The 23,232-nt window shown below is 42.0% G+C and overlaps 1 protein-coding gene across 1 annotated transcript in view; it reads left to right on the forward strand.

The window, feature by feature from the left end:
- LOC106568899 (phospholipid phosphatase-related protein type 5) overlaps positions 1 to 23,232 on the forward strand; it is a 71,732-nt gene that overhangs the window by 45,134 nt on the left and 3,366 nt on the right. Inside the window, exon 5 of the mRNA XM_014139688.2 lies at positions 18,623 to 18,763. Within this exon, the coding sequence (XP_013995163.1) occupies positions 18,623 to 18,763 (141 nt within the window). The remainder of the gene's footprint in view (positions 1 to 18,622; positions 18,764 to 23,232) is intronic.

The raw sequence follows: 23,232 nt of genomic DNA on the forward strand, positions 1-23,232 counted from the left end.
GTCCCCAAGTTACATTAATCATAAACCCAAATTGAAAACCTTTTGTTTGATTAACCCTCCTGCTGTGTTCTGGTTGAATTGGACTGATTTATAAGTTTCTCTCTGAAGAATGTAGTTCACTTCATCTGATTGTCACAAGATTCCATGACTTTGTCCACACAGGGCATCTGAACACACAAAATACATTTAGATGATTTTCATAACATTTTGTGTGTTTTATTTAACTTTTGTATACTTGTGGTGTTCCCGGTCAAAAATGACCAGTCATTAGAAATTAATGGGTGAGACTACAATTAGTGTAGTTTGTCGAGATCGGTATGGAAGAACTTGACTCGCCTGCACAGAACCCATGACCTCAACTCCATCAAATACCTTTGGGATGAATTGGGACGCCAACTGCGTGCCAGGCCTAAACGCCCAACATCAGAGACCGACCTCACTAATGCTCTTGTAGCTGAATGGAATCAAGTCCCCACAGAAATGCTCCAACATCTAGTGGAAAGCCTTCCCAGAAGAGTGGAGGTTGTTATAGTGCATTCGGAAAGTATTCAGACCCCTTGACTTTTTTCACATTTTGTTATTTTATAGCCTTATTCTAAAATGGATGAAATTGTTTTTTTCCCTCATCAATATACACACAATACCCCATAACGGCAAAGCAAAAACAGTTTTTCGATTTTTTTGGGGCACATTTATGGAACAAAAAACCCCAGAAATAATGCATTTACATAAGTATTCAGACCCTTTTACTCAGTACTTTGTTGAAGCACCTTTAGCAGCGATTACAGCCTCGAGTCTTCTTGGGTATGACGCTAGAAGCTTGGCGGAGTTTCTCCCATTCTTCTCTGCAGATCCTCTCAAGCTCTGTCAGGTTGGATGGGTAGCGTTGCTACACAGCTATTGTCAGGTATCTCCAGAGTTGTTCGATCGGGTTCAAGTCCGGGCTCTGGCTGGGCCACTCAAGGACTTTCAGAGACTTGTCCCGAGGCCACTCCTGTGTTGTCTTGACTGTGTGCTTAGGGTCGTTTTCCTGTTGGAAGGTGATCCTTCATCCCAGTCTGAGGTCCTGAGCGCTCTGGAGCAGGTTTTCATCAAGGATCTCTCTGTCCTTTGCACCATTCATCTTTCCCTCGATCCTGACTAGTCTGCAGCTGGGATGGTTCCAGGTTTCCTTCAGATGTGATACTTGACATTCAGGCCAAAGAGGCCAATCTTGTTTTCATCAGACCAGAGAATCTTGTTGCTCATGGTCTGAATGTCATTTAGGTGCCTTTTGGCAAACTCCAAGCAGGCTGTCATGTGCCTTTTACTGAGTTGTGTCTTCCGTCTGGTCACTCTACCATAAAGGCTTGATTGGTGGAGTGCTGCAGAGACGGTTGTCCTTCTGGAAAGTTCTCCCATCTGCACAGAGGAATTCTGGTGCTCTGTCAGAGTGATCATCTGGTTCTTGGTCACCACCGTGAATAAGGCCCGTCCCTGATTGCTCAGTTTGGCTGGGCGGCCAGCTCTAGGAAGATTCTTGGCGGTTCCAACGTTCTTCCATTTAAAATGATGGAGGCCACTGTGTTCTTCGGGACCTTCAATGCTGCAGACATTTTTTGATACCCTTTCCCATGTCTCGGAGCTCTATGGACAATTTCTTTAATTGTCATGGCTTGGTCGACTGTCGGACCTTATATAGACAGGTGTGTGTGCCTTTCTAAATCATGTCCAATCAATTGAATTTACCACAGGTGGACTCCAAGTTGTAGAAACATCTCAAGGATGATCAATGGAAACAGGATACACCTGAGCTCAATTTCGAGTCTCATAGCAATACTTATGTAAATAAGATATTTCTGTTTTTTATTTGTACATTTTAAAACAGTTTTTGCTTTGTCATTATGGGGTTTTGCATGTAGATTGATGAGGGAAACAAAATGATTTAATACATTTTAGAATAAGGCCGTAACGTAACAAAATGTGGAAAAAGTCAAGGGCTCTGAATATTTTCCAATTGCACTGAATGTATTTTATTGGCTCTGCTGCTGTGGACACTTAGGGTAAGGAAACCAATGTCATTTTGTAATTTGGGTGAACTATCCCTTTAACAGTTTGGCCTTTCAATCAATCACTGTGGTTGGGATTGTCAGGGGAGGGGGCAGGGTGTTTTTGAGTCACAGAGTTGTTAGGGTTTCAGACCTGTCAATCACTGTGGGTGGGACTTAGAGGAAGGCTGTAGATTAGTAGTCAAGTCAGAAAAACTAGTCTAGTCTACTCTTTCAATTGAATTTATTATGGCAAAATCTAAATCTAGTCTACACTTCAATTGAATTTTTTGTGGCAAAAACCTAAGAAAATGTTTTGTGTTCTTTCAAGTTAACATTGATTCCCTGTTGAGAAAAATATAGAATCACAGGAAATGGTTTAAAAAATGCTTACATTTTCAGGGGGAGGACCCTCAGACCCCCCGCCAGATACGGCTCATAATAATGTATGGAACGGAGTAAATGGAATGTTATCAAACCAGGTGTTTGATCTATTTGACACCATTCCATTCATAATGCTCCAGCCATTACCACGAGCACATCCTCCCCAATTAAGGTGCCACCAACCTCCTGTGGTATGATTCCTTGTATCCTGATGGCTAATATCCAATTGCTGGAAAATAAACTTTGTGAACTCGAGTAAAGCTTCAATTACAGAGGGACATCAGGGAATGCTGAATCTTTGTTTTTACAGACACGTGGCTTACATACAATTCACTCGACTGTGCTTTTTAATTTTGCATATGGATCGTATGGTGGCTTCTGATTAGAGTATGCTGGAAGGTGTATGCTTCCTCGTCAACAATTCCTGGTGTACCGAAGTTGAAAACGTCTCCAGCTCCTGTTCACCCGACATGGAGTTTCTGATGCTACAATACCGACCCCACTATATGTCGAGGGAATTCACTTCTGTTATTATCACAGCTGTGTTCATACCCCTACAAGCAAACATCAAGGCAGCACTTAGTGAACTGTATAAACACATTATCCAGCAAGAATTGTCTCACCTGGAAGCAGTCTTTATTGCCGTGGGAGATTTTAACCAAGCAAACTTTAAACAAATGATTCCAAAGTATCACCAACATTTAAACTGCCACACGAAAGGGAACAACGTGCTGGACCATGTGTACGCAAACAGCCGTGATGTGTACAAAGCCATCCCTACCCCCACTTCGGCCAATCGGATAACGTCTCTTTGTTCCTTCTCCAAGCCTACAAGCAGCAACTCAAGAGGGAGCCATCAATACAGAGAATAGTGAGGCGCTGGACATAGGAGGCAGACTCGATGCTGCAGGACTGTTTTGAAAATACTGATTGGAATATGCTCAAAGATTCATCCACCCAGGATTCATCCATCAACATTGAGGAATATACATCGTCAGTCACAGGCTTCATTAGGAAATGCGTTGATGATGATGTACCCACAATGAGAATCTGGACATACCCCAACCAAAAAACCTGGATAAACTGAGAAATCCATACCTTGCTGAGAGCCCGCAGTTCAGAATTCAATGTCAGCAGAACGAACCCCGACGACTCTGTGTCGTGCAACGCGTCAATGCAAGTAGGTAGGAGCTCTGCAAATCCACCTGGGTGGTGCACACACACATACAGTATATGCATTCATGCTACACACAAATTACAACTACTGCTACCAGACTCAATTTGCTCATACTGCACAATTTAAACACTTGCCCTCCAATCCCTCCTTGAGTAAATATTGGTACTATAAATTGTGCCTTCCTGTATTATACTTATGCTAAAATGTCTATTGTATTCTACTCAGCCATTTACTTTATGTTCATATTTTTATTTTCTTATTGTTGTTGCATTGTCGAGAAGGAACCTGCAAGTAAGCATTTCGTTGGACAGTGTATACCATGTGTATCCTGTACATACGACAAATAAAACTTGAAGCATGATTGAAGCATGTTGGTGATGAGGCCTACTACTGTTGTGTCAAGCAAACTTGATGATTGAGTTGGAAACGTGTCTGGCCACACAGTCATGGGTGTTCAGGAGGGAGCTGAGCACGCACCTTTGTGGGGCCCCCATGGCGAGGATCATCGTGGCGGAGGTGTTGTTGCCTACCTTTACCACCTGAGGTCGGCCAGTCAGGAAGTCCAGGCCCAGTTGCACAGGACGCGGTTCAGACCAAGGGCCCCGAGCTTAGTGATGAGCTTGAAGGGCACTATGTTGTTGAAGGTGAGTGTTCAATCAATAAATGGTGCTCAATGGCATTCAATCAACTGGTCCCATGTGGCTCAGTTGGTAGAGCATGGTGTTTGCAACACCAGGGTTGTGGGTTCGATTCCCACGGGGGACCAGTACGCAAAAAAAATATTTAAAAAAAATATGAAATGTATGCATTCACTACTGTAAGTCGCTCTGGATAAGAGCGTCTGCTAAATGACTAAAATGTAATGTAAATGTAAATTGATAATAAAAAGATTGTGAGAGCTGTTTTGTTAGACTTTTGACTTTGCTGAAAAAACGTATATGTTATTGCTTTACGTTCTCTGCTATATCGTGGATCAAGAGTTAGCTGTCTAACCGAACACAGAGGGTGTTCTTTAACGGAATTCTCTTCAACATAATCCAGGTAGAGTCAGGCATACCCCAGGGCAGCTGTCTACTAATGACCTGCCACTGGCACCGAGTAAAGCCTGTGTGTCTATGTGTGCTGATGACTTAACACTATACACGTCCGCTACCACAGCAAGTTAAATCACAACAATACTTAACAAAGAGCTACAGTCAGTTTTAGAAAGGGTGGCAAGTAATAAGCTAGTCGTAAATATTTCTAAAACTAAAACCATTGTATTTAGGACAAATCATTAACTAAACCCTAAACCTCAACTAACTCTTGTAAGGGGTAATGTGGAAATTGAGCAAGCTTAGGACTAAACTGCTTGATGTAACCCTGGATTGTAAACTGTCATGGTCAAAACATATTGATGCCACGGTAGCTAAGATCGAGAGAGGTCTGCTTTCTTGACGTTGATATCAACAAAACAAGTCCTACAGGCCCTAGTTTTATTGCACCTGGACTACTGTCCAGTCATATGGTCAATTGCCACAAAGAGGAACATAGGCAAATTACAATTGGCCCAGAACAGAGCAGCACCTCTGGCCCTTAAATGTACACGGAGAGCTAACATCAATAACATGCATGTCAATCTTTCCTGGCTCAAAATAGAGAAGCGATTGACTGCATCACTGCTTGTCATTTTGAGAGCTGTTCAAACGGCTAGCACACAGCTCCAACACCCATGCATAACCAGCAAGACATGCCACCAGGGGTCTCTTCACAGTCCAAGTCCAGAACAGACTCTGGGAAACACACAGTACCACATAGAGCCATGAGTACATCAAGTAACTCAAGCAAGCAGTAAAATCAGATTTAAAAATCAGATAAAACTACACCTTATGGAACAACAAGGACAGGCACACACACGCATAGGCAAACATATGCTAAACACACTACACACACGTACATTGTAATGCTGAAATATTATGGTATTATATATTTTGTATTGTAAATATGTAGTAGTAGAGTAGTGGTGTAATAATGTGTTGTATGATGTTAAATAAAGCAGTACATGTCGGGTGATGTAATTGCCTTAATCCTGTTTGGACCTTGGCAGCAGCTAATGGGGATCCTTAATAAATGCAAATGCTAATCTGTTGTCTTCTATCGTATTTTGGACCAGAATGAGGCTCTCTCTTCACTTCCTATTGATCCTGCAGTGAGGATTCAAGACCTTCGTCGAATGTATTCATAATTTATCTGCAGATAATCGCCAAAAAGCAGTAGTAGCCTACCAGTATGCACGTGCCACAAAACAATAATTAAGTGAATTTCAACTCATCGTTACCAGTTACATTACATAGGACGTGTAAATTCACTCACGGGAGATGAGGAAGAAGCATCATGGTCTCCTCCATAAATAGATTTCACTTCAGCCAACCACAGGGCACAAAAATAACACCGGTACCAAGAGGTGGGACAGACAGCAGACTGACAAACTGTACAAACCAGCAGTCTCCCTGTCATCGCTCGCTTTGTGACTGACAGGTGCCTGTCCTACAAATAGATCACTGTAAGATGCATATCGTTCATTCTAGCGGGAGAAGGCTGTACGGATTTCTGACTAGCGAATTGAAACGTTTAAATGAAAAGAAACCTAGTTAATTTATGAAGTGGACAAAGTAACCAGACGGCCGGCACTTATGGAAAACATTGGGTTTTCCCCCTAGTATGGCTGGATAATTGGCTCAGATGAGCACAGTAGGGCCACGTGGATCTGTTGTGTTTAGTATAGGGAAAGTGACTGAGCTCCTCTATGAGTGGGCTCCTTTTGATGTCTCTGCAATACGCGTATTAGTTGGTGTGTCTCTTGTTAGAGTGAGTATGAAAACCGTTAGATTTGCTTGAGTTTCTCGGATTTCAGAGCACTAGTCTATGGAGAAATCTTGCTTAATTGGTTGTTGCATACAAATTGGTAGTGGAAACATTAGTGCAAAGTTGCTGCTCGTGGCATGTCTATCCTCAACAACTCTAAATTACCACTAGCACAAAGATCATCCATTTCTGACAGGATAGGTGGAGAGTTGTAGTGTAATGTGTGTCCCAAATGTCACCCTATCCCCTATGTAGTGCACCACTTTTCTAACAGGGCCCTGGTCAAAAGTAGTGCACTGTGTAGGGAATAGGGTGCCATTTGGGACACAAGCCTAGTATGACCTAGTTAACGAGAATGGGGAAAGGGGAAAGGTGGGAAAGGACCCAGCAGGAGATATCTGAGATCAAACCACCGTATAACAGGCGAGCAGGCGCACATCACGCGTCATCAGCAAGAAAGCACAGTGCCTAACAGAAAACAGCAGGGTGCCTGGGCCATTGTGTGTGTGTGTGTGTGTGTGTGTGTGTGTGTGTGTGAAAACCGCAGGGTGCCTGGAACATGTGGTAAAGGTGTGTGTGTGTGTGTGCAGGTTTCCTTGCATCCATGTCTGTGTCTTGTGTGTGTCTGCATGTATTTTCCCCTCAAGTGTTGTTATAGAGTACAAGAACCTATAACTACAGAATGTTATATTCTGGATGCATTCATAACATGTGTATGTGTCTCACGTTAAGGCACATATGTCTTTTACCTTTGATGTGCCCTACTTTTGTCAATTCTCTGTACGCTTGTGCCCTGCTTGTGTTATTCACTCTCACATGCAGTGTTCAGTGATGCATGTGTATATAATTTAGTGCCGTGGCGTAAGATTACAACTTGCGCACAAACGATTATTACTACATTGCAATTTCATAACATACCATATCTGAAGCAGAGTACTACAGCAACCTGCTGAGATAATGGAAGTATACTGATCCATACACTGAAAAGAAGTACCACACATACGGTATTATTTATTGTTGGGATATAAGTCAACAAAAGACTGCAGGGCCTTTTGGCCTTGTAATGGAAGAGTCCCTCTAGATCAGTGGTCACCAACCTTTTCTGAGTCAAGATCACTTTCTGAGTCCAAAAGCAAGGCGAGATTTATTAAACATGACTTAAAAAACATAAGCCAATGCAACATTAATTTGTTAAAAACAGTTCTGTAGCAATGAGGTTTGTGCAGTAGGCCCAAACGGATAATGGATAGGCCCAATCCATTATTACTGCATACTGGCTATGCTTGAATTGCCCTGCCAATGTTGTTCTTCTCAGAGCATTTTGATATTATACTGAACAAAAATATAAATGCAACATGTAAAGTGTTGGTCCCATGTTGCATGAGCTGAAATAAAAGATACCAGAAATGTTCCATACGCACAAAAATATGATTTATCTCAAATTTTGGGTACAAATTTGTTTACATCCGTGTTAGTGAGCATTCCTCCTTTGCCAAGATAATCCATCCACCTGACAGCTGTGGCATATCTAGAAGCTGATTCAACAGCATGATCATTACACAGGTGCACCTTGTGCTGGGGACAATAAAAGGCCACTCTAAAAATGGCAGTTTTGTCACACAACACAATGCTACAGATGTCTCAAGTTTGAGGGAGCGTGCAATTGGCATGCTGACTGCAGGAATGTCCACCAGAGCTGTTGCCAGAGAATTTAATGTTAATATCACCAGCGGGATCGTCTGAGACCAGCCACCCAGACAGCTGATGAAACTGAGGAGTATTTCTGTCTGTAAAAAAGCCCTTTTGTGGGGAAAACCCATCCTGATTGGCTGGGCCTTTCTCCCCAGTAGGTAGGCCTGGCTCCCAGTTGGGTGGGTCTATGCCCTCCCAGGCCCACCCATGGCTGTGCTCCTTCCCAGTCGTGAAATCCATAGATTAGGGCCTAATGAATTTATTTAAATTGACTGATTTTCCTTATATGTGACCCGTTTCAGGAAACTAGGCATATGTCGGGGGTCACTACTTCACAGGAGAGCCGTTTTAAACTTTTTAAAAAGTGTTTTTTATCAAAATGCGTTTTTTGGCAGAAATGCCTTCTGAACATGTGAACTTTAATGTGCCTTAATAACAAACTTGTATGCCATCTGTAAATACAAATAAAATGGTTAAATTACAAGCCTAGTTGGTTTAGCCACATAAAAAAACAGCAACCTCCCCACTAGCCATGATTGGCTGAGATAGAGTTCAGTGTGTCAAATTGGAGGCCCTGTTGTCCGGACCTCTGGGGGTGCCACAGGGTAAAATTCTCTGGCCGACTCTTTCTCTGTAAATATCAATGATGTCGCTCTTGCTGCGGGTGAATCTTTGATCCAACACTACGCAGACGACACCATTCTGTATACATCTGGCCCTTCTTTGGACACTGTGTTAACAAACCAAATGAGCTACAACGCCATACAACACTCCTTCCGTGGACCCCAACTGCTCTTAAATGCTAGTAAGACGAAATGCATGATCTTCAACCGATCGCTGCCCGCATCCGCCCTCCCGACTAGCATCACTACTCTGGAAGGTTCTGACTTAGAATATGTGGACAACTATAAATACCTAGGTGTCTGGCTAGACTGTAAACTCTCCTTCCAGACTCACATTAAGCATCTCCAATCCAAAGTTAAATCTAGAATCTGTTTCCTATTTCCGACCGATCCTTGACTTCGCCAATGTCATTTACAAAATATCCTCCAACACTCTACTCAGCAGATTGGATGCAGTCTATCACAGTGCCATCCGTTTAGTCACCAAAGCCCCATATATTAACCACCACTGCGAACCTGTATGCTCTCGTTGGCTGGTTCTCGCTACTTATTCGTCGCCAAACCCACTGGCTCCAGGTCATCTATAAGTATTTACTAGGTAAAGCTCCGCCTTATTTCAGCTCTCTGGTCACCATAGCAACACCCACCAGTAGGTATATTTCACTGGTCATCCCCAAAGCCAACACCTCTTTTGGCCACCTTTCCTTCCAGTTCATTGCTGCCAATGACTGGAATGAATTGCAAAAATCACTAAAGTTGGAGACTTATATCTCCCTCACTAACTTTAAGCGTCAGATGTCAGAGCAGATTACCGATCGCTGCACCTGTACACAGTCCATCTGTAAGTAGCCCATCCAACCAACTACCTACCTCATCCCCATATTTGTTTTAGTTTTTCTGCTCTTTTGCACACCAGTATTTCTACTTGCACATCCTCATCTGCACATATATCACTCCAGTGTAAATTGCTAAATCGTAATTACTTCGCCACTATTGGCCTATTTATTGCCTTACCTCCTTACTTCATTATGCACACACTGTATACAGATTTTTCTATTGTGTTACTGACTGTACGTTTGTTTATCCCATGTGTATCTCTGTGTTGTTGTTTTTGTTGCACTGCTTTGCTTTATCTTGGCCAGGTCGCAGTTGTAAATGAGAACTTGTTCTCAACTGGCCTACCTGGTTAAATAAAGGTGAAATAAATAAAGAAATTAAAAAAATAATGAGTGGACTGGACATGCCGAGAGTTGAGTTTGGATTGGTCTGCCATATAGCATGCTTCTGTCTATTTGAGCTGGTTCTATTTGAGCTGGTCAGTATCTCTAGCTAATCCTCTCTAACACTGCTTTTTAAAAAATGTATCACGTAGTAAATCTTCAAAAGCCTAATGCCAAGTTAAAGTGTACTGTTAGCTAACTAATGTTACGTGTATGCTCTCCACTTTCTGGAGGACTGAGTTTTGAAATCAGTGGAATTTGAGTATGATAGCAAAGGAGATGGAGAAAACACCTGTCTCCATCTTCATACTAAGAGCAGCCATGGCGTCCAAAGGAGACGCGTCAATCGATGATGTATATGGGTAAGATAGTCAAGCTAGCTACATTTTCAGATTTTGACAAAGTGGTTTCATTTCAAGTTAAAGTGTACTGTTAGCTAGCTAATGTTAACTGGCTGGCTAGCTAGCTATTGTTCCGTGTGTGATCTTATTATTCGTATCTCAGACCCATTTGCTTGACTAGTTATAGCCTAATGTTGGCTACTGTAGCTAACATTGAACCTGGTTGGTTAGCTACCTACAGATTCATGCAGGGTAGTAACGTCATGAGTTAAGATAGTGCCGGAAGAAATGGCAGCCGTTTTACAGGCGCCTAACCAATTGTGCTATTATAATTTTTTTTGTTATTTGTAACTTATTTTGAACATAATGTTTTGTACATAAAGAGCTTCTGGATATCAGGACAGTGACCACTTACCTCGGATTAGACAAAGATTTTTTATTCAACGAGCAGGACGCACAGGATGTATTTCAGACACCTGACAAGGCCGAAATCCCCGCCATAGGCAAGAGAAAGAGACACAGGGCGGGGTGCCTCGTAAGGATCCGCCGACGCCCCTTACCATCAATATTACTTGCCAACTTACAATCATTGGACAATAAATTAGACGAGGTACGATCACGAATATCCTACCAATGGGACATCAAAAACTGTAATATCTTATGTTTCACCGAATCGTGGCTGAATGACGACATGGAAAACATTCAGCTAGCGGGATATATGCTGCACCGACTAGACAGAACAGCACACTCCGGTATGACCAGGGGGGGGGGTCTGTGTATATTTGTAAACAACAGCTGGTGCACGAAATCTAAGGAAGTCTCTAGATTTTGCTCGCCTGAAGTAGAGTATCTCATGATAAGCTGTAGACCACACTATTTCATAAAACATTTTTGTGACTGTTTATTTACCACCACAGATGGACGCTGGCGCTAAGACCGCACTGAGTCAGCTGTATAAGGAAATAAGCAAACAGGAAACCGCTCATCCAAAGGCGGCGATCCTAGTGGCCGGGGACTTTAATGCAGGGAAACTTAAATCAGTTTAAACTAATTTCTATCAGCATGTTAAATGTGCAACCAGAGGGAGAAAAAAATTGTAGATCACCTTTACTCCACACACAGAGATGCGTACAAAGCTCCCCCTTGCCCTCCATTTGGCAAATCTGACCATAATTCTATCTTCTTGATTCCTGCTTACAAGCAAAAATTAAAGCAGGAAGCACCAGTGACTCTATAAAAAAAGTGGTCAGATGAAGCAGATGCTAAACTACAGGACTGTTTTGCTAGCACAGACTGGAATATGTTCCAGGATTCTTCCATTGGCAATGTGGAGTACACCACATCAGTCACTGGCTTTATCAATAAGTGCATCGAGGATGTCGTCCCCACAGTGACTGTACGTACATACCCCAACCAGAAGCCATGGATTACTGGCAACATACGCACTGAGCTAAAGGGTAGAGCTGCCGCTTTCAAGGCGTGGGACTCTAACCCGGAAGCTTATAAGAAATCCTGCTATGCACTCAGATGAACCATGAAACAGGCAAAGCGCCAATACAGGACCAAGATTGAATCGTACTACACTGGCTCCGACGCTCGTAGGATGTGGCAGGGCCTGCAAACTATTACAGACTACAAAGCCGCGAGCTGCCCAGTGACACGAGCCTACCAGATGAGCTAAATCACTTTTATGCTTGCTTCGAGGCAAGCAACACTGAGGCATCCATGAGAGCATCAGCAGTTCTGTGTGATCACGCTCTCCGTAGCCAACGTGAGTAAGACCTTTAAACAGGTCAACATTCACAAGGCCGCTGGGCTAGACGGATTACCAGGACTTGTGTTCAGGGTATGTGCTGACCAACTGGCAGTTGTCTTCACTGACATTTTCAACATGTCCCTGATTGAGTCTGTAATACCAACATGCTTCAAGCAGACCACCATAGTCCCTGTGCCCAAGAGCACTAAGGTAACCTGCCTAAATGATGACAGACCTGTAGCACTCATGTCCTTAGCCATGAAGTGCTTTGAAAGGCTGGTAATGGCTCACATTAACACCATTATCCCAGAAACCCTAGACCCACCCAAATTTGCATACCGCTCAAACAGATCCACAGATGATGCAATCTCTATTACACTCCACACTACCCTTTCCCACCTGGACAAAAAGGAACACCTACGTGAGGATGCTACTCATTGACTACAGCTCAGCGTTCAACACCATAATGCCCTCAAAGCTCATCACTAAGCTAAGGATCCTGGGACTAAACACCTCCCTCTGCAACGGGATTCTTCACTTCTTGACGGGCCGCCCCCAGGTGGTGAGGGTAGGTAGCAACACATCTGCCACGCTGATCCTCAACACTGGAGCCACTCAGGGTTGTGTGCTCAGTCCACTCCTGTACTCCTTGTTCACCCACGACTGCATGGCCAGGCATTGTTCCGACACCATCATTAAGTTTGCAGACTACACAAGAGTGGTAGACCTGAACACCGACAACAATGAGAAAGCCTATAGGGAGGAGCTCAAAGACCTGGCCGTGTGGTGCCAGAATAACAACCTATCCCTCAACGTAATCAAGACAAAGGAGATGATTGTGGACTACAGGAAAAGGAGGACCGAGCACTCCCCCATTCTCATCGATGGAGCTGTATTGGAGCAGGTTGAAAGCTTCAAGTTCCTTGGTGTCCACATCACCAACAAACTAGAATGGTTCAAACACACCAAGACAGTCGTGAAGAGGGCACAATAAAATCTATTCCCCCTCAGGAGACTGAAAAGATTTGGCATGGGTCCTCAGATCCTCAAAAGGTTCTACAGCTGCAACATCGAGAACATCCTGACTGGTTGCATCACTGCCTGGTACAGCAACTATTCAACCTCCGACCGCAAGGCACTACAGAGGGTAGTGCGTACGGCCCAGTACATCACTGGGGCTAAGCTGCCTGCCATCCAGGACCTCTACACCAGGCGGAGTCAGAGGAAGGCCCTACAAATTGTCAAAGACCCCAGCCACCCCAGTCATAGACTGTTCTCTTTGCTACCGCATGGCAAGCTGTACCGGAGCGCCAAGTCTAGGACCAAAAGGCTTCTCAACAGCTTTCACCCCCAAGCCATAAGACTCCTGAACAGGTAATCAAATGGCTACCCGGACTATTTGCATTAACATTAATAATAGTTTATTTAAAAATAAAATATTATAACTCACTCCAAAATCTTCTGACATAAGAACAGGCCCAAAATAAATGGTCAAGAGTCTCTGGGTCACAACCACAAAATAAACATTTGTTATCATTAACTATTTTGAATCTGTGTATAATAAAGGCCTTACAGGGGTGCTTGACTGCTGTTGTTAGTACAGAACACTCGGATCAACCCTTAACTTTTTAACATTTTCGGATGAAAAGCGTGCCCAGAGTAAACTGCCTAATACTCTGGCCCAGAGTCAAATATTTGCAAATTATTAGTAGATTTGGATAGAAAACACTCTGAAGTTTCTAAAACTGTTTGAATGATGTCTGTGAGTATAACAGAACTCATATGGCAGGCAAAAACCTGAGAAAAATCAAACCAGGAAGTGGGAAATCTGAGAATTGTAGTTCTTCTTTTGAATCCCTATCGAAACTACAGTGTCTGTGGGGTCATGTTGCACTTCCTAAGGCTTCCATTGGCTGTCAACAGCCTTTAGAAATGTGTTTCAACCTTCTCCTGTTACTGGGCAGAAAATATGAGCTCAGTCAATGAGTGGACTGCCTATGGACAAAGGACTTGGTGATGTGCGAGCCTGCTAGTGCGTCGTTCCTTCTTTTTCTTCTTGAATGAATACGCTATTGTCCGGTTGGAATATTATCGACATTTTATCTTAAAAAGACCCTAAGGATTGATTGTAAACAACGTTTGACATGTTTCTACGAACGGTAATGGAACTATTTGACTTTTCGTGCCTGGATTTACGCTCGCGCGTTATGCTTTTGGATAGTGATCTGAACGCACGAACAAAACGGAGGTATTTGGACATAAATATGGAGTATTTCGAACAAAAATAACATTTCTTGTGGAAGTAGGAGTCCTGTGTGTGCATTCTGACGACGATCAGCAAAGGTAAGAGAATATTTATAATACTAATTCTGAGTTTAGTTAACCCCAGAACTTTGCGGGTATCTGTATAGCTTGCTTTGATGGCGAGCTATGTACTCAGAATATTGAAAAATGTGCTTTCTCCGTAAAGCTATTTTAAAATCTGACACAGCGGTTGCATTAAGGAGAATTATATCTATAATTCTTTCAATAACTGTTGTAAATTGTATCAACGTTTATGAGTATTTTTTAAAATTGATATGCACATTCACCGAAAGTTTTGGTGGGAATACATTTTCTGAACATCACGCGCCAATGTAAAATGGGGTTTTTGGATATAAATATGAACTTTATCGAGCAAAACATACATGTATTGTTTAACATGAAGTCCTATGAGTGTAATCTGATGAAGATCATCAAAGGTTAGTGAATATTTTAGCTGTATCTTTGGTTTTTGTGATGCATGTTGTCATGACGTTGGCCTGTGGGTAAGGTTTATGACCCCCCATAAATACCTTTCTCCCTTCCCCTCTATCTCTGACCCTACTGAAGGACTGTTGAATAGCCTTTGTTAAATATAGAGAGTCTGGGAACATCAAACAAATGGGGAAAAGGAACCATATTTCAGTAATACAACCAGTTGGAAATATGCGTTGGAACTTAATGAGTATGGATGTCAGTTCGGTTGTCATCTGAGACATTATGACTGATGACAGGACGACATAAACTGTACCTGGGAAAGTCCACACATTCTAGTTATCAAATTCACATGGAATTGTTGTGCAATTTAAATGTTTAATATTGAGATTGTTTGTTACGAGATTAAATGTAATTTTAGCTTCCAAATGAGAGAATTGGGTTTTCATAAGGAAAGTGCCCTGCTTAATCAGTGGCCCGCCCCTGTGAAAAGACAGGGGTTATAAACGATGAAACACACCCTTCTCCCCTCGCCACTATTTAAGACAATGACACAATGTAACCAGGGTTCCACTACGTGAGGTCTGCAGCCTCTGCGTTAAAAGGACACACATGTCAAGTACAGAACTAAGCCAACCTCGGCGTGAGCTTTGGTTGTGAATGGTATGAACTTTGAACGCTTATTCACTACAGAAGTGATACTTCCAAGCCGTTGAGTTTGCAGCATCCACTGTAGACGTGGGCTAGGAAAGGATGGACGACGGATCCAGTCTAACACACGATGAAGATACCACATCGTATCCAATTTACCAAAAGAGACATTCTTCCGAGGACAGGAAGATCTCTGTTGGCCAACCCGGCCAGCATCTACGACCAACCTACCGAAGCGCAGCTCAGAGTAAATATTTATTGCATTTTCCTTTTCCAAATGGGCGGTAATTTAGAATGCATACGATAATGTATTTACGATAGCATAGCTGCTGTTTCTTTTGTTCCTCAGTCTTCCCGCTCTTTCATTCAAGCCCAAATCCCTTTCTTTGTGTAACAAACCGCCATGTCGGCTCCGTCCACCAGGGACGTTTTCTGTATGACATAATTTGTATTTTGTGTATATGTAATTCTGTGTGATTAGTTTAGGTATTTGGTAAATAAATAATTAAACCCAATTTTGTATTGCTGATTCAACTTGTTAGCCAGGGTTTGTGAAGATAACTGTCACGTCCTGGCCAGTATAAGGGTTAATTGTTATTGTAGTTTGGTCAGGACGTGGCAGAGGGCATTTGATTTATGTATTCCGGGGTTTTTGGGCACTGTTCCTTGTTTATGTAATTCTATGTTTAGTCTAGGTAATCTATTTCTATGTTGAGTTAATTGGGGTGGACTTCCAATTGAAGGCAGCTGTGTGGTGTTGCCTTTGATTGGAAGTCCTATATTAGTTGGGTGTGTTTGTCTGTGTATTTGTGGGAGATTGTTTCTTGTTTTGCTGAATGTGCCTTTCAAGACTGTTTCGTTGTTCGTAAGTTCGTTTCGTTTTGTTGTTTTGGTGTGTTCATTCTGAGTTAATAAATGTCAAGATGAGCGTACACATACCTGCTGCGTTTTGGTCCTCCTTAACCGACGACAACCGTGACAATAACCAAGAATTTACAACTTTCATTATGAGACTGAAAATAAGGTGACGATTAATATTGACTGCTATCGATGTAAAATAATACTAAGTTTTTAAGAGTTTATTCGGAAGATAATGGCTCTATAAACACTCTTCCGTGGTGTCCTGAACATTCTAGTTAATTACATTTACATGATTAGCGAATCAGGTGATATTAATTAAAGAGAAAGAATTTTATAGGATAGCATGTCATATCACTTAATCCGGCATAGCCAAAGACATGACAATGTCCTTGCTTGGAAAATGGCTGTGTGGTTTTTCTTGTGAAGTTTATGTCCTAACATAATCTAATTTTATGCTTTCGCCGTAAAGACTTTTTGAAATCGGACAATGTGGTTAGATTAACGAGAAGGTTATATTTAAAATGGTGTAAAATAGTTGATTGTTTGAGAAAATGAAATTATGAGATTTTTGCTGTTTTGTATTTCGCGCCATACTATTTCACTGGCTGTTGAATAGTGTGTCCCGCAGGTTGGACAGTAGCGTCCCATGTAGCCCTGAGAAGTTAAAGAGATGGGTGGGGCTAAAGCTGAAGAGGGTGTGAACGATGCTGAATGGGTATAGAAGAGAAGGGCTCTCCAGTAGTAGTACCAAAACATTCAAAGGCCATTTTCTCAAAAGTGAGTTTACAAGTTTAGCAATTTTCAAAGCAAAATGACTTCCCCATTGTTCCTCAGCTGTAGTGTATGTTATACCATTGTGTGGCTCTGAGTCTCTACTTTTATCCAATGTAAAAAACACAATTTCAAATTTTGCTACATCAGACCAATTTGAGCCAGCCGGTCACATGTAACTCAGTAAAATCGTTGAAATTGTTGCGTGTTGCGTTTATATTTTTTTCAGTATATAAAATAAAAAAATTGCTGTATGATCAGACTGGTTTTAGATCACTTGTTGTATTACTTGTGAGGCACAGCTGAGTGAACATAATAATTTGTTTTATTTTATTTTACTGGACTGATGGCCTGCATCTGATGGCAAGTTTGAGGGGAGGGAGGGAGAAAGAGAGCAGCGGTGAGTCTGCCTCTCATCCGATTCACCGTCCCTCCGCTCTCCCTCAGTCTTCAAGTCGCACTGCATTATTTCTGCCTTATGCACCAATTCATGTTGTTACTCCTATGACTAGGGAAAATGAAATATTCCTCAATATTATAAAAGACAAGCCGCTAATAAGAATCTTGCAAGCTTATCGAAACTCTTTTCTATACTTATTCATTGCAGCAGCAGTGCTGGTTGTAGAGTGAGTGGAAGTAGGGAGAACACGCATTTAAGACTTGTAAAAGTGTTGAACAAAGTGTTGATAGTGCTGAATAACAACTTAAACATGAATTTACTCTTAAAACAGTAGCTCTTTGCTGTATTCATTGTCTCTCTCTAGTCAGGGTTTTAAACGTTTAGAAATCTCACAGTATCAACTTTGCAGTGTGCTCGGGGCTTTGTTTTATGTCTATGGCTTGAGGAAACTGCAGACACAATGATCTGAACTACCTGATTGGTCAGCGGTAGGCCTATAGGTGCACTGGCTCTCTGGGCCTGCCAGGTATGCAGAGTTCTACCTTCAGAAACATGAAATGGTTCCAAATGGGAACACACTGCCTTCTTGGTGCTAGGACTGCTGAATCATGTGCACCTACCACCAACAGCGCTAAACAAAGAAAGAATTATAGGAACGCAAGGCTTTATGCCTTAGAAATTGAACACGATCGACTGGTTGGTGACCACTGCTCTAGATGATCACTGTTCTCTGAGTTGCATTTCTCCTCCATCTGAACATTGCCTTAGATAGACATCTCACAAAAAAAGGCTAATTTGGGCTCTGGTAATGGATGAAACTCCTTGAAGACACACAAACACACAGCCCCTGATTGAATTCATGTTTTTGGGCAACAAGCCATGCGATTCCTTTATAATAGAAAAAAATACTTACATAACCCATGTTATGAGAAGTGAAAGGCACTCTGCAATGCACTCAGCTCTGAAACAATACCACAGAGCCTCTATTTCCAGCTCAGCCTAACTAACTTACTAAGTCTCCCACTCCTTCTCCTCTCTCTCACATCTCTATTTTTCTTTCTTTCCGTCTCTCTTCCGCGCACATCTATCCCCCTATCTATTTTCCTTTGTCTGCCCCGTGATCGTGGCTGTGAGTGCAGGTTCTGGGGGTGGTGCAGAACTTCAAAGGGAAGACCCTGCTGAACGAGATCCCGCCGGAGGAGAGTGTGGTCAGCAGTGTTCCTATGATGGGCCAGCCCCGCATCATGGACAACACCATGGAGAAGTACATAGCCTCACAGGTATTGTCATAGCCTCACAGGTATTGTCAGCCACACAATACAATATAATGTGCTTTTGCTTGGAACAGTTTCCTAGAGTACCTTGTTTGTCAGCCTCAGTCCATTCTGCTGTGTCCACCATACAGAAAGACACATCAGATACAGTATATCCTCCATTATCTGTATAGAAAGATACAAATGTCTTCCAGTTGTGTAGTGTGAAGGTTGTATCACTTTGGGTTGAGAGTCTCATCTTCTTAGTTTTATAGTCCAGGTAAAATGTATATAAGCTCTTACAATGCTTCTGGCAAGAGGTACACAATCCCAGTCCCTGAAAATAGTCTGTCTGCTAATCATCTTTATACAGGTGAGTAGCAAGAAGTCACACACATTGTTACATTGGACTAAATCGCACACTGTGTAAACTGATCATGTAAGAATGAAAACCTGCATGCCTCGTTACCTGTCTATACAAAGTGTCTTGATAGCAAAGCTGTGCGGGTATAAACATTGTGTGTCAAATTGGGATAAGTAGCCCATTTTCTGTGTGTTGATTGAAACACTGTTCAGAACATTGGGAGCAACAGTTACCACATACAGTTGAAGTCAGAAGTTTACATACAACTTAGCCAAATACATTTAAACTCCGTTTTTCACAGTTCCTGACATTTAAACATAGTAAAATTCTCTGTCTTAGGTCAGTTAGGATCACTACTTTATTTTAAGAACGTGAAATGTCAGAATGATAGTAGAGAGAATGATTTATTTCAGCTTTTATTTATTTCATCACATTCCCAGTGGGTCAGAAGTTTACATACACTCAATTAGTATTTGGTAGTATTGCCTTTGAATTGTTTAACTTGGGTCAAACGTTTCGGGTAGCCTTCCACAAGCTTCCCACAATAAGTTGGGTGAATTTTGGCCCATTCCTTCTGACAGAGCTGGTGTAACTGAGTCAGGTTTGTAGGCCTCCTTGCTCGCACATGCTTTTTCAGTTCTGCCCACAAATTTTCTATAGGATTGAGGTCAGGGCTTTGTGATGGCCACTCCAATACCTGGACTTTGTTGTCCTTAGGCCATTTTGTCACAACTTTGGAAGTATGCTTGGGGTCATTGTCCATTTGGAAGACCCACTTGCGACCAAGCTTTAACTTCTTGACTGATATCTTGAGATGTTGCTTCAATATATCCACATAATTTTTCCATCCTCATGATGCCATCTATTTTGTGAAGTGCACCAGTCCCTCCTGCAGCAAAGCACCACCACAACATGATGCTGCCACCCCAGTGATTCACGGTTGGGATGGTGTTCTTTGGCTTGCAAACCTCCTCCTTTTTCCTCCAAACACAACGATGGTCATTATGGCCAAACAGTTCTATTTTTGTTTCATCAGACCAAAGGACATTTCTCCAAAAAGTACGATCTTTGTCCCCATATGCAGTTGCAAACCGTAATCTGGCTTTTTTTATGGCGGTTTTGGAGCAGTGGCTTCTTCCTTGCTGAGCAGCCTTTCAGGTAATGTCAATATAGGACTCGTTTTACTGTGGATATAGATACTTTTCTACCTGTTTCCTCCAGCATCTTCACAAGGTCCTTTGCTGTTGTTCTGGGATTGATTTGCACTTTTCGCACCAAAGTACGTTCATCTCTAGGAGACAGAACACGTCTCTTTCCTGAGCGGTATGATGGCTGCGTGGTCCCATGGCTGCGTGGTCCTATGGTGTATATACTTGAGTACTATTGTTTTGTCAGATGAACGTGGTACCTTCAGGCGTTTGGAAATTGCTCCCAATGATGAACCAGACTTGTGGAGGTCTACAATTATTTTTCTGAGGTCTTGGCTGATTTCTTTTGATTTTTCCTTGATGTCAAGCAAAGAGGCACTGAGTTTGAAGGTAGGCCTTGAAATACATCCACAGGTACACCTCCAATTCATTCAAATGATGTCAATTAGCCCATCAGAAGCTTCTAAAGCCATGACATCATTTTCTGGAATTTTCCAAGCTGTTTAAAAGCACAGTCAACTTAGTGTATGTAAACTTCTTACCCACTGGAATTGTGATACGGTGAATTATAAGTGAAATAATCTGTCTGTGAACAATTGTTGAAAAAATTACTTGTGTCGTGCACAAAGTAGATGTCCTAACCGACTTGCCAAAACTATAGTTCGTTTACATGAAATTTGTGGAGTGGTTGAAAAACTTGTTTTAATGACTCCAACGTAAGTGTATGAAAACTTCCGACTTCAACTGTAGGTGTTGATTATTTAGCTTATATTCAGTCAAGTTGATGACGCAGTCATATAGCCTCGGCACCTACATAAAGCTGAGTGACTCACTCATTCATAGCTTTGGATCAAAATAAACAAGTACCAACATTCTTTCTGATAGACTTCAATAAAGAAATATTTTGGTTATCCTGATCTTGACACCATGTATTATAATCGTCCATTATGGGCTATTAGCAGGACAATAGACTCAAGGCAATTGATTAGCATTACAAACTTTGTGAATGGGGCCTCCCAAGTGGCGAAGCGGTCTAAGACACTGCATCGCAGTGCAAACTGCGTTGCTACAGATGCTGGTTCAATACCTGTTCCGGCTGCGACCGGGAGACCCATGAGGTGACGGTGGGCTTTTGGTTTCATCTCCCTCTAAAAACAGAAAGAAATAATTCTAAATAACAAACTGGCTTTATTTACAAATTAGTGAGAATATCTCACCCCATGTTCAAGAATGGCCTTTTTCTCGCTCACTTTAGGTTATTTGAACTCTCCAAAATATTGTTATTTTTTAAACAAAGCGATTATTATTATCATTATTAATTCATTTAGAATGATATAACTTCCCCTTAGATATTCTCACAGATCAGATTTGCTCTAAAGTAAAATGCCCCTTAGATATTAATTTAGAATCCTCCAATCCTCTAAATCTAATTATTGGCGGAGAGTCACGTCATTGAATTTTTTTCTTCTTCAATATACTGTAGGTCTACCATCGGCGACATGAGTCTCACTAGTGTTGAGTAATGTGCTGTTAAAAGTGGTGTAGGTCTTATTTATTTAAAAAGTATATTGAAGTTAGAAGCAATAGGATTTGAAGCAATAGCCTACCCGCTGTGGTCAACTATTTCAGCACCGTTGGGGACTGGTCTTGATAAATCAATGAGATTTGTATTTTCACAGAATTTCCATTTGGGTATTGGTTAGACTACAGTTAGGGTGTGGAAATGTTATGCTCTTAGTACTGTAGCCTACTCCCGACCGTTACGTAGTACAGCGCCATATTTTCCTAACGGAAACCATGAGGGTTTCGTTTTTAGTTTTTTCTTGGAATAGAAACATTATATTATTAATTAAATTAAGCTACATTTCTTAAAATCAATCCCATATACTATGTTCTTACAAAAAAGGTTTTAAATGATCTACTACAGACAATATTGAAGGCTATCGAATGCTTCTCAAAGATATCCTCTGGTGGTCAAGCTAGCACTAACTAGCATTAATGGTAACAATGGCTGACAATTAAATAACATGCCATAGATCTCTGCGGTAGCCCGCAAGGTGTGCTGCAGTATGAAGCACACCTTACAGGAAGAACCACTGCGCTTTGAATGTGCTGAGGGGCTTGTTAGGCTGTCTGTCCACACACACACACACACACACACACACACACACACACACACACACACACACACACACACACACACACACACACACACACACACACACACACACACACACACACACACACACACACACACACACACACACACACACAAAGTGGGCCAAGTAGCATGATGCTAGCACACTGTACAGCTCCTGGGTTGCCTCTATAAGCATAATACAGTGGCATTGCTCCTGAAGATTAATGATGTAGCCTTTGCAGACCCTATAGCGAGGGGAATGCAAGGTCATGCATTACAGGGACATACAGTATGTCTCCGGCCCCCTTGGTAATCTTGATGAAGTGCCTTATGGAGACCCAGTGCTCCCCCTATTTGAAATCACAATGAGTCCAGGGGAAGTTACATTGGGCCATTCGTCAACGCGAAGGAGGATGACCACATCTCATTAGACTGAAGTGTGTGAGGTGAATAAGAACGAGGAGATGTGGAGAGGTGTGTTTGTGTTTGCGTTCATGCATGAATGCATGCGTGAGAGCGAGATGAGCAAAGCATTAATGGCAAGAATGGTCAAATTTGTAGTAGTTGAGGTTTGAGGGACTATATGTACTTTAGAAATCCAAAAACACCCAGTGGAAACCTAAACTGCAGTATGGATTCACTCATTGCACAGTTTAGTGTAGCAGCAGGGAGACTGTAGCTAAATGCATTTCCACACTAAATGCATTGGTACACACAACATCAACATGGCCATAGGCCATCTTCAAACTCAGTACAGGAGGTGACCCAAATAAATCTGACACATTAGGATGCTTTAGAAAACCCTTTGGATCCAGGCTCACTGCTCGCTTTGACTGCCTGGCTG

Source organism: Salmo salar, chromosome ssa14, assembly GCF_905237065.1.
Source record: "Salmo salar chromosome ssa14, Ssal_v3.1, whole genome shotgun sequence".
NCBI lineage: Eukaryota > Metazoa > Chordata > Actinopteri > Salmoniformes > Salmonidae > Salmo > Salmo salar.